Genomic DNA, 13,327 nt, shown 5'->3' on the forward strand with positions numbered 1-13,327 from the left:
ACATTCCAATGTTTTATTTAGGGACAATTCATGACATGACTACTGACAATTCATTATATGACTATCCTCTTTTAGTTGGGCCCCACCCACAGGTTAAAAGATTAGGGCCAAGTGACTCTCCAGGTGTTTTGTTGCTTATTTTGCTGCTGCTGCTATTATTATCTCCAAAGTGACAGTGCCACACATGAAGGATATATATACACTATAGCAGCACCTTGCATATCTGTGCACATACCGGTACCGCTAGTGTAGTGCAATGACTGACGGGTTGTTGTCAGTCATCATCCTGCTCTTCCAGTTCTACCAAAGAGGTGTTTGACACTGTTGTCTATACACAGTGACAAATGCATGCCCAAACTTGCTCTCATGGATGCCCCCCTCACATGTTCTACCTGAATAACCTGAAGCACTCTCTGATGCCCTCCTAACAGGACTCTTGACACTGCACACATTATGATGCATCCACACTAGAGAACATTTCTTTATTGTTTGTGTAGGGCTTTTCCTGCCTTAATTGGATATGACAGTCCAAGAGAAGACAGGAAACTAATGGGAGACAGAGACAGGGGTGAATCAGGCAATGGCCTCGAGCTGGAATCAAACCATAGTCAGTGCCCTAGCCATTTGAGCTACAGTACTGTCTTGGCCAACTCTAGAGAACTTTTAAAATCTTTTCAGCAATCAAAAGCTATTGTTTGGCCAGACTCCATACTAGAGATCTCCCACATAGCAAATCCCAATTTAACCCCTGGTTGCATGCCCAAACTTGTACCCTGATAATGCATTGCTATTATTTCACCTTTTCACCATCTCATGCTATGAGTAATGCATGTTCATGTTCACGTTCCCCCTGCAGAACCTGAAGCACCTGCTGAAGGCCGTGACGTTGGAGAACCTGGTGGCCCATCGCAGTCTGCTGCACGAGGGGAGGCTGAGCCTCATAGGTACGCAGAGGAGCCAATGTCTAGGGGAGACCGGGGCTGGTTCGATCAATTTTCATTCTCATTTATTTTTCTCTGCCTTTACAAAGCTTTACAGCTGTCAAATGGTGATTGACTGAAAGAGTCATGTCTCCTCTATAAGATACATGCATATAATGTCAACAAACGATCCCTTGTTTCGAGTAATAAGCAATGTAATTGTCACTGAACCGTGCCGGGGCAGGTTCGATCAGGTAGTCGGGGCTGGTTTGATCACAGGCCTAACTAAATTATAATGTGAAATAGCAAGCAGATAGCTTGATAAATTAATAAAGGCATGTCTTTTTACCATGGTTTCTTATAAAGATCAGCTTGAATGCAAAGATAGAAATGTTTAATTGGCTAATGATTAAATAATCATAAAAACATCACTAAACTTGTTAAAAACCTAAGCTGTTGAATATATTACTGGCAAAAAAGGTCAAACAACATGTCACATTCAACATTTAACCTAATTTGGCTATTTTCAGTTCAATTCCATATTCCTTTCATGTTTCTGAAAAATTACATAGACCCCCATTGTAGTGCCATATAATGGAAGTCAATGGAATCCATTGATCGAACCTGCCCCGACATTAGTGATCGAACCTGCCCCAGCCATTTGAGGCACAGATTTTTTCACAAAAGCTGTTACCCTGCTTGAATCAATCATCTGATGATCTCAAACTTTGTTTTGATTTATAGCTGAGTCCCTTAACAGTCAATCAAAATGTGTTTCATCTTTTTATCTTTAACTGTCACTTTTCTGGGATGTGTTGAGTGGAATGTGTAAAATCCACGGAATGACACCCCAAAACTGAAAAGTTGCTCTCACCTCAAGGGTTAATGACTTTGAGAACTCCAATGTAGGTTGACTTATTCTAGTCCAAATGGACACCATTTTGGTGTTGAAATTATCTCTCAGCACCTCTTAGTGTAGTGGCAATCAACAATGATCATACCTGCCCCTGATCGAACCAGCCCCGGATGTGGTTAGAGCCCTGAAAAGCATTCATGTTTATCCCACGTATGGGTGGACCCAGAGCCGTATATAGAGATATATATATATACGGCTCTGGGTGGACCCATGTCTACGTAGCAGCATAGATGTGTACTATCTGACAAGTCTTGTCTATCTAGTGGCCTTGTCTATTCACTCTACCTAATCATCTTGACCTTTATATGAATTGATGTGCTTACCTGTGAGATTAGTTTTGTTTTGGCTGAATGTCATGTGTTTTTGGTTGTGCTTTGTGTTTAAATTCATTTAATAACAAATAGTCTGTAATAACTTTGTAATGTCTCCTCGCAGAAAATGCTAAACTTGAACGAAGTGAAGTCTTCCTCTTCCTTTTTGATGAATTCCTGCTGGTCACGAAACTGAAAAGGAATAAGAAGGTATTTATGACGCTTATTGTTTTATGAGGGGCTGTTCCAGAATAATTGTGCAATAATCCCCTGACCTCACCCACTAATTGCCCTCTCCAGACTATGACTATGAATATGAATATGCCTGTGTGTGTGTGTGTGTGTGTGTGTGTGTGTGTGTGTGTGTGTGTGTGTGTGTGTGTGTGTGTGCGTGCAAAAGAGAGACAGAGAGAGAAAGAAAGAGAGACGAAGATACTGTGGGTAAAGCAAATGCCCCTGTGTGTCTCCGTAATTCAAAAATAAGATAAACAATATTTTAGAACAGCATTATAGCAAGGGTAGGTGGCCTCATCAGAATAGTGTGTGTGGGTGTGTGAGTGTGTGCAAGTGCACATGGGTGCAGCAAGTGGAGTGGTGATTGTGTCACAACACAATGATGGGTGTCTTCATCAGAATGGTGATTCAAGCTAGGGATGGTGTCTGTGCGTGTATGTGTGCGTGTGGTTATATGGTTAATCCTTGTGTACTTAAGGGATTAATGTTCAATTATAATCGTACCATTAAAAATGTGTCATTGTCTGGTGAAGTCACCATAGGGGTTGTCCAAAGTTCAAAATCAATCAAAGTTTTTAACAATGTGAAGGAATTTTCCTCACAGAAAACAGTGTGTGTGTGTGTGTGTGTGTCTCTCTCTCTGCAGAATTCTGGTAGTGTAGACCTGGTCAGCTGTGTGCGTGTGTGCACATGAATGCATTTGTCTCTCTGCAGAGGTCTGTTGGTGTAAAACTGGGGTCCGTTTCTCGAAAGCGCTTTTGCTATCGTCGTTAGCGAAGTCCTTCGTAAGAGCGACTCAACTCTCTCTCGACAGCTAAATCCAAGGGGGGGTCTGCTCGTTTTTCCGACGCACCATTGGTCCGATGTGTCAATATTCCGATTATTTCCCATTGATCCTACAGCACTTAGGCTTACAGACTTTTTACTCGAAATGAAACCCTTTGTCCCGACAGTCCAGTGTTCCGACCAAAAGCTGCTTTAGATCACCGTCATCTCTGATATGTGCAGTGGTCATGCAGCTGTCTGTGACAGGTTAGGTTTAGGGAAAGTTTTGGTCAAGGCACAAAATTAAATCTCAGAAACATTGCAATACTGACAGGTTAGGTTTTGGGTAGGGCACAATTGTAAAACTTGGCAACATTGCATTAATGACAGGTTAGGTTTAGGAGTGGTTTTGGTAAGGGCACAGCGAGACCGAATCAGACGGCATCTATGTGTTCGTAGCAGCGCATGCAGCTGAAGTCAACTTGCACCGGGAAAAAGAGGAGCAGGACATACGACCTGGGTAATTATGATGACCAACCCCAAACAGCAATTGGTCGGAAAATTGAGCTGTGGGAGCAAAAGGTTTATTTTAATTATTTCGAGTTAGTGGGCTGTAGGATCAATGGGAAGTTTTCGGAATATTGACGCATCGGACCAAAAAGGCGTCGGGAAAATGACATGCTACCATCCAAGGGAACGGTAAGATGGTCTTAAGACGGTCCTCAGACGGTCAGCAACGACAATAATCGAGAAACGGACCTCTGGTCAGCTGTGTGTGTGTTTGTGCTTATGTGTGTGCCTGCTTGCACATAGCAATGCATTTGTCTCTCTCTGCAGAAGTCGGGTAGTGTGGACGTGGTGCCGGTGCGGTCGGGTCCAGGGCAGGAGCTGGAGCCTCTGCTGCAGGAGGGCTGCACCTTCACTGTGCTGGACCAGCCGCTCTCCCTCGACCGGCTGCAGCTGAAGAACGTAGACCAGCTCAACGCCACAGGTACCGTAGAGTATAGCCACCCAGTGGCTGCAGCCCACCACCAGAGTTGTCAAAAGTGAAAGTAAAAGCAAAAGTATATTCGTGGTTCAAGTATAACACTGGCACATGATAATACATAGTCGTTACACCATTTTCCCCATTGTATTTGTCACAACTGTGTACAAACAGTAAAGAGGTAAGGTTTACACCACTCAGTTTAAGGTCCAGACTCGATGTTCATTGCTACTGATACTGTAGGAAGCTTTGACAGGGAGGGTTTACTGACCATCTACGCGACACTCTGCTAGTTGCCATCCGTTACACACTTACATTCGTAAATGAAATAAATGCATAGTCTGACTTGCCGTCTTCCTCCTCCTCCTCCTCTGTGTGTTGTTTCCGTGTGTCTGTGCTCAGCCTCCAGCCTGCCCCACTCCTTCATCCTCATGCACCAGAACCGCTACCAGCAGTGCATCGGGGCCTTCATCCTACAGGCCTGCTCAGAGGCCGTCAAGGTACATCTCCACTATACTTACAGTATGTAATGAAATTGTGTTATAGTGTGGCTTAAACAGCTGCGATTTGTTGGAAAGCCTGAAGAGGGGATGCGTTTCAGATTTTAAGCCGGATCAATAAACGAATAAAACCATGTAGGAAAAGTGTCAAAACCAGAAAAGGGGACAATCCCACCCCTACAAATGGCACCCTGGGCTTAAATGTAGTTTTATTGATATCTACAGTCTATGGTTGATACTGGCATACAGTGCTGTTGTCCCTGGGGTTGACTTAATTATGGCGCTGCTCTGTCAGCTGAGTACCGTACTATAGATTAGAGATCTCATCTCTGTAATGTTGCCGCAATACACATACAGTATATGAATGCCTTTGGTTATCACAACCTAATTTGCTTTAGTGACAACGGGGAGGGGCTGGTGGGTGTTTTGATTGCTGTTTGTTCACCCTTGGACATGCGTGAGAAGAGATAGTATATGTGGAAGATGACGACTCATAACTGTCCTCAAGAGTACAGTACAACAGAGAGGTCAGAGTGTGACGACATTCTGTCCCCAATGGTTTATGAGCAGTTTTAGGTAATAGTGCAGGTCACTGCAGGATTTTCACCTGACTATGCAGAAAAGACAGCACAGCACTTGTATGTGTCACACTATCTCCCCATTCCCACACTAATATGTCAGGCTGTGCTGTTGGAGAATACAAGTAAAGGTTGATTCTTTTTCCTATGAACATACAAATCTTTATTTGATCTACAGCTCCAGGCCACTTTATTAGAATAGCGTGAAAAAGTTTATTTATTTCCATTTCCATGCTTTGCTGTCAGCTGTTCTTGTTTGCTGACCTGGTGTCCCACACTTCACTCTTCAATATACCCTGTAGATTTCCATGCCACGTTTTGTCGCTACTCACCAGTTTAATTCTAAATCACCAGAAATGAAACCCCATTGAAAATGAATGGGGTTTTATTTCTGGTGAGTTAGAATTAAACTGGTGAGTTAACATCAAAACGTAGCATGGGTATCTACGGGTATATTGAAGAGTGAAGTGTGGGACACCAGGGGGTCGTTTCTCGACAGTGCCTTTGCTAACGACGTTAGCCATTTTGTTCGTTCTTAAGACCAACGTTGTAACCAAGGTCTTGAGTTGGTCTTAAGTTGTTCTTAAGTTGTTCTTAAGTTGGTCTTGCGTCTAAAGACCAACTGAAGACCAACTTAAGACCAACTCAAGACCAACTTACGACCAACTCAAGACCGACTTAAGACGGTTAGCAAAGGCAAGAATCGAGAAACGGAGCCCAGGTCAACAAACAAGAACAGCTGACGGCAAAGCATCAAGGATATCTGGGCTTCCATAATTCCCATGCACTGTTTTTGCCATTGACTTCAATGTTAAACGCATCATGGCCGTTATTAAGACAGAGAGAGTCCTAACCAAGTATTGAACATTGCATGTTATGTAGAAAGTACCAAATTTCAACTGATTTGATGTGCACTGATGTGAAACGAATTTTGATGAGGAAAATTGTGATTTTATTACAATATGCTAATGATGCGAATTCCCCAATTCGTGGGTTTTTTGAGCTGGAAGGCCAAATTATGTAGAAAGAAAAACTTGAATGATTGGAATAGTTGAACAACTGGGCCATGCATCTACAATCCATGACAGTTTAACATTATTGATGGAATTATGGAAATAAATCAACTTTTTCATGCTATTCTAATTAAGTGGCCTGGAGCTGTATATCCTTGTAGTGCAGCGGCTAACCAAAACAATCGTTCAGTTTGTGATACAAGCATGAAAATTGATACACATGTAGCCAAAGGCATTCTAAAAAGAACTGGATATGGAGCCATCATGAATTTTCAACATGGTGGCCATATCAGCCATTTTTCAAAATGGCCGCCAGCAACAACAGTTTTCTTACGAGTAATGAATATAATATTACATTTTAGACATATTTACCATTCAATTCATACTACTTGGTAAATGTCTTATGGATAATTTAAAAGTTGTCATGAATATTCAAGATGGCCGCCATTTTCAAGAAAAAGGCCATTACCGTTACAGAGCTGAAAACAGTGTGAAATTTAGAACGTTGCTTCCTTACGACCCAGTACTGTACTGTACTGTACTATACTCTACTATACTGTACTGTAATGTGAAATACCGTACTGTACTGTACTGTACTGTACTGTATGCTACTGTACTGTACTGTACTGTACTGTACTATACTCTATTATACTGTACTGTACTGTAATGTGAAATACTGTACTGTACTGTACTATACTGTATGCTACTGTACTGTACTGTACTTTGCTATACTGCACCGTACTGTATGCTACTGTACTATACTGTACTGCACCGTACTGTATGCTACTGTACTGTACTCTACTATACTGTACTGTACTTTTCTATACTGCACCGTACTGTTTACTACTGTACTATACTGTACCATACTGTATGCTAATGTACTGTATTGTACTATACTCTACTTTACTTTTCTATACTGCACCCTACTGTATGCTACTGTACTGTACTGCACTGTACTTTTCTATACTCCACCGTACTGTATGCTGCTGTACTGCACTGCACTGCACTAATACTGTACTGTACTGTACAGCACAATTATAGAACTGAAACATGTAGAGCATTCTGAGGTCATGTACAATAGAAAGCAAAAAAGTGTAGTGGGAATGAGTTATGCTACTGTTGCCACTCAAAATCTTGAAGGTTATGTCATGTGGCATTCATGTCAAGTTCATGTTAAGTCATGTGTCATTTTGTTTGGGGGGGTATGGTAGACTATCCTTCCTCCCAGGCTATTTGTGTGCCTTGCATATCAAGAAAATGAGTATCGGTAATTATTTACTTTTATAGTATGTACCATATGAGAATTGTTGTTTTATATAGATATTTCTCCTGTGGGTAAGGGTGGCACATGTTGTCCATCAGCTGTCAGTTTTGAAGTAGCAATTGAAGTACTCACTGACTGCAACTTGTGACACACTTAGTAGGTGAGGACTTGTTTGCAAATTCAGGAAAAAAAACAATTGGCCTCTGCCTACTTACTCAACACCTACTTAGAAAACATTTCCATTTAATTTGAACGGAAGACATACTGTAGCCTACATGTAAATTGAGTAATCTGTCTGTAATGCCATTCTAAAGATGGCTGAAATGCACTCAATATGCACAATGCTACTTGTGAGAATGTAGAATTAGGTGATCTTATGGGTTCTTCATACATATGGAGAGGTCCTGTCTTTTACCCTCTCTCATACAAATAAAAAATATCTGTTATGGAAAATAGAGGATGGAGAACCTGCTACCTTGGACATCATCCTGCACTGACACTTCCCCATTCAGATGCTGAGCAAGCATTAGCAGCAGTCATCTATTCTCACCATAGTTGTAATGTGGAAATGTTCATTAGAATTCAGACCAAGAATCGTCTCAAATCATTCACAATGGCACATTTGCTGTCAAGCATGTCAGCACAGACTTATACTTTCACACTATGTACTACAATAATCGATTCGGCAATGCAATGCAATGCGGGGCATGGACAATTCAATTCAATGCAGCAAGTTCCATAATCAGTGCGGAAGTTTCAATTACTTACGTGGATATTTCAGGAGCAAATGAATGTTAAGTTAAATAAAAGCACTTCAAAGCATTGAAAACTGCAAGACTGATACAGAAAACAGCCAAAAAAATGTTGCACAGTATCTGACTACTTGTATTGCCTCATCATCATGACGAAACATTTACTTTGCTTTCAATAGAAATGTAATGCATGGAAATGCATAGAATGGAATGGAATAGAATCTCTACCACCCAAATCGAAATCGAATCGAGAGGGCAGTCAGTGCCAATGCACACCATTACTAAGTATGTACATTTTTGTACTTTTCATCAATCTGGTCAAGCAGACTACCACTGCCCTTTCATCTCTGCTGAGTTCGGGACTGTATTAACATTGTCAGCTAAGTATAATGTCATGTAATAACAATGTAATGCATTACACAACATGACATATTGTATGACATAGTAGAAAGTTTTTTTTTCGGAGGGCTCCTAGGCTAGAATTACAGCATATACCCTAAGGCAGTGGTTCCCAACCTATGGGTCGGGACCCAACCTATGGGTCGCCAAAGATCCACAGTGGGTCACGAAGCCCTCTTGATTTTAAGGGGTTTAATTTTAATACCATATATAGCCCATGTTAAATAAATGACAAAGCATTTCAACTAATATATGCATAGAAGCAACAAAATGTAAGTGCTGCATTTAACAGTTATTCTCTATTTGACAGAAGACAAACTGAGGAACAAAATGATAACTAAGGAGTTTTCACAGGAAACAGAGTATCATGTGACTCCCTCTCATGCGATTGGGTCACCATAGCTTACAATGGTAAAAATATGGGTCCCTGAAGAAAAAGGTTGGGAACCACTGCCCTAAGGAAACACCATGCAAAGTGCTTTTGTCAGTTCCGTAATGGTAAAAACCCCTTAACAGACTCCACTATTGTATGACTATCTGACATGGGCTGCCATTTTGAAAGAAACAGTGATGCTATACTGTATATCAAGTATAAAATGAGATAAAAGGAAGCTTCTGGTTATTTCCAAATATCCAAATCAGATTTCTGAATCATGAACAATGACTGATTTGACACCGATATCACCTATATCAGATAAATCATATAAGTAACAGCGGCCATCTTGAAAATTGCAGCCATCTTGAATATTCATGACAACTTTTCAATTATCCATATTACATTTACCAAGTGGTATGAATGGTAAATATGTCTAAAATGTGTTATATCCAAGAAAACTATTGTTGCTGGCGGCCATTTTGAAAAATGGCTGCCATGGCCACCATGTTGAAAATTCACGATGGCTCCATATCCAGTTCTTTTTGGAATGCCTTTGGCTATATGTGTACCAATTTTCATGCTTGTATCACAAACTGAACGATTCCTTTATATTTTGGAGCTAAGCTATTAGACTATTGTGCTGATCTGATCTTAGATTGTAAGGGTGTGGACTGGAGAAAAGAAAACATTAAACTCTAACAAATAAATGATTTCCCCAGTACAGAATGTTTGTGGAAATGTGGGTTTGTCCAAACTCATTATCTGTCATAATACGTACTCTTCTTGTAGTTCTGTGGAGACAATTGCCACTTTTACATAATATTCAGAATTAAAGTTTGAATTGAAATTAAAATCATTCTCCGTCGAGTTTACATGAGGCACTTTCATTTAATTCCAAGGCATTTCGATTAAAAAAAAAAAATGTAAAGATATTTTTTAGGGGCTTTTATGCCTTTATTCGATAGGACAGTTTGAGATGGTGACAGGAAGCGAGTGGGACAGAGAGACGGGGTGGGATCGGGAAATGACCCCGGCCGGACTCGAACCGGGGTCCCCGTGGGCATGCAAGCCCAAATGTGGGGGGCTTGGCGCGCTGCGCCACAGCGGCCCAAGGCATTTCCATTTGACTGAGAATGCTCGTGCTGGGTTAGAGCTTTCTGCGCTGGGTCTGCGTAGGGGTCGCGATGCAACAAACATGCATGGAATGACCAGAATTTATAAAACAGTGGAATTAATGTATATGTACATGATAGAGAAATAAACTTGCTCAGAATTACAAACTAGAATAAAACACCTATCTTATTAAAGTATATCAACTTAATCAAGTATAATTCCAAAACAAAAAAATCTGAATTTTAAAGTGTTTACATGATGTTTTCAAAGCGAAGTTTTATTCTGAATTAAATTAAGTTGATTCAGAATAAAATATTCTATGTAAACGAGACCACTGTAGTGGTTACATCAAGCAAGGATATATCCACAGGGCTTGCACACCTGTGCAAGTATGTTCAGCTGCAGAATGCAGACCTCCAGTCCCTCCCATTATCGCCTATTATGGTATTATAGCGATACACTCCCACTTGAGCCACGTCATCCTATTCAGTTCCAGTCCCGCTAAGATTCTCTGCACACTGCAGTTGGAGGCTACTCCACCTGTGCAGCCATGAAAGTTTTGGTCCAGTTTTAAAACTAGCTGTTCATAGTTATATGTTGTTATTTTTCTGTTCCAGAAAACGTGGATGACTGAGATTGAGAAGGCAGTCACAGCGCTTCTGAAGCAGGACTCACAGCATCCCCGTGTCAAGAACTCTTCAGCCTGGCTGGAGTCTTCCCAGATCTGATCCAGTGATAAAGATTTCACCAATCTTGTGGAAGGCCCCCTCGTAGAACCAACCCAGCCCCTCCCTCCTTTCCCCAGCCCATGTCAACTTCCCCTGTAAAGAACCTTCCCATTAGCTGCCCCTGCAGATCTGTTCCAAGTTTCACCTCCCTCCAAACCTGCCCTGCCACAATAGAAATGTTTAACAGACCCCACCTTACACCACATCACCTAACTTAACACAACCTCACCTGGTCCAAAACCCCCAACCCTGCACCCTCAGCTCAAAAGTGTGGAGGACTAGTGGAGCTTCACCGCTACGGTGGAGGCTGTACAGTACATATATCTATGAACTATTGAACAGGTGACTGTCACTGGTGGACACAGTATATCTGTGAACTGAAGGTGACTGTCCCTCATTGCTATGGTGGAGAGTATACGAGAACTTCTCTAAGTGACACCCTGCAGGTCAGATGGGCTGCCTCCCGTCCCAGTGTCACTCTCTTCCTACTTTCAAGCACTCCCTCTCTCTATCTCTCTCTATCTCTCTCTCTCACACACACACACACACAAACACATACCGGACATAGTACAGTCATTGACACAGTCATCAAGCACAGAATCTCTAGGATATTAAATGTTCATTTGTGACATAGTTAATGTAAATGCCTAGTTTTTTGTAATTAAAAAAAGTTTCCCATGACTCAGAGTGGACTGGTCAATTTCGCGTTTTTTTGTTGTTTATGTTCTAAGTTGCTCTCTGCTCTTTGCAGTCCATAAGCCTTCAAATCAAGCTGTTTGTTTGCTGTACTGTGAACCATGTCTAGAGGTAATTTAATTAATCTAATTTAACCTTGTCATCATGAGAAAGATGCACTCACGACTCACTGGGACAAAGCGGAGAAAAACACCCGCAAAGCCATACACCAACCCCATAAAAATGTCAGAATGGTAAAGGAAAAAAAATCAGAGTATTTGTGGAAAATAGAAACACCTAGTTTTATTATTTACTCTTTCACATGAGGGAAATTAGATAACAAATGATCCCTTGGGACATAAATTACATCACTCTCCTCCCTCCTCTCATGACCAAAAAAAAAAAAAAACCAGATCGCTTCAGAGGGAACCCTGTCAGTCAGTCAATCAGTCGGTCATTTGTCCTCCTGCGTCGGTCACGAGCCTTATACGGACGCTAGAGAGGGTGTGAATGCACACGCAGGCAGTGAGCGAAAACACAAGCTTGTAAGGCACGGAGACATGATCATAGACACACGCACACAGATAGAGGCCTAGTCATCACGCCACTCACCCACCCACACACACACAGAGCCATGATAAACTGGCAAATGAAATCTACAACAATGCGTAGTGTCATTATCCAATGATATACGAGGACCGTTAAGACATTTTTCCAAAAAAAAAAACTTATGTCCTCAAGGGATTTGCTCTCCCTTTATCATGTGTATTTTTTATAATACAAAACACAATACATCATACTTAAAACAAACATGTTACAGACAAAAGTTATCACAATGGCATTCGTTAGTAGAATGAAAGAATTGATTTTCCCCTCCGAAAAAGGGAATGAACATGACCCTGCCCCCACTCTCTCACCTCTTCTTTCGGTCAGAGAGCAGCAGGTGACAGATGAAGAGAAAAATCCATGGCACTAGTACACACAATCAGTTTGACTGGTGCTGACTGCCACATATACAGTGCATGTCAGACAGTCTCATAGACATCTTTTTTTGTGCAAGTCAGTGTCCAACATGCATGAAGAAATACTTAAAAAATCTGAAGTAGAGAGAGCAACAGGGAGAGGGAGAGAGAGAGAGAAAACTTGAGTGCATTTTACTTCACACAAATAATAACCTTCTTAGTCCTTAGTCCTGCTGTGTTCTGAAATCTTCACCACATAACTTGAGTGGATGGATACTATACATGGGTTCCGACTGTTGGTAATCAATTGAATGCGTACGCAGCCAGGGATTCCAAAATGCTAGGCGGCTATGTGTTGTTCATCATTTGAAGTCCCATTGGAGCCCTGTACAGTGTATGACAAGGACCTGTTGTCTTGTCGGCTTGCGGTTTTATTCACTTACTCGCCTACTGTACTGTCGGTGACAACGTTTAGAAGAGCATACCATCATGTCGCTCAAAATTCTTTGCCATGTGCTCTAAAACAGTGTTTCCCAAACAGGGGTACGTGTACCACTAGGGGTACGCGAGCACACAGCAGGGGGTACTTGGAAAAATGAAATTTTAACAAATGTATGGGGCTTGGTTGCATTGGGATATAGAAAGTGATATAGAACTTGACTTCGGGGGGTACTCATGGCACAACGGAAATGCTTAGCGGGTACACGAGACAAAAATGTTGGGAAACACTGCTCTAAAAGACGCTATATTGTGTTGCAAACTGTTAGCCACTGCTGACAAGGCGGGGTTTCGCGGTCTGCAGCAGCCTCTGATTGTTTGGATGCTGCCGTCACTCA

The 13,327-nt window shown here is 41.6% G+C and overlaps 1 protein-coding gene across 2 annotated transcripts in view; it reads left to right on the forward strand.

Moving 5' to 3' along the window:
- The window catches only part of plekhg7 (pleckstrin homology domain containing, family G (with RhoGef domain) member 7), a 46,661-nt gene extending 34,423 nt beyond the window's left edge, over positions 1 to 12,238 (forward strand). Inside the window, exons 13-17 of one of the 2 annotated variants that reach the window (XM_063196411.1) lie at positions 857 to 944; positions 2,272 to 2,357; positions 3,960 to 4,137; positions 4,534 to 4,631; positions 10,744 to 12,238. In XM_063196411.1, the coding sequence (XP_063052481.1) occupies positions 857 to 944; positions 2,272 to 2,357; positions 3,960 to 4,137; positions 4,534 to 4,631; positions 10,744 to 10,854 (561 nt within the window). In that variant the 3' untranslated portion in view covers positions 10,855 to 12,238. The remainder of the gene's footprint in view (positions 1 to 856; positions 945 to 2,271; positions 2,358 to 3,959; positions 4,138 to 4,533; positions 4,632 to 10,743) is intronic. The other variant, XM_063196412.1, reaches the window with a different exon arrangement.
- Positions 12,239 to 13,327: the final 1,089 nt, after the last annotated feature.

The sequence above is a fragment of the Engraulis encrasicolus genome, chromosome 4 (genome assembly GCF_034702125.1).
Source record: "Engraulis encrasicolus isolate BLACKSEA-1 chromosome 4, IST_EnEncr_1.0, whole genome shotgun sequence".
Taxonomy (NCBI): Eukaryota; Metazoa; Chordata; class Actinopteri; order Clupeiformes; family Engraulidae; genus Engraulis; species Engraulis encrasicolus.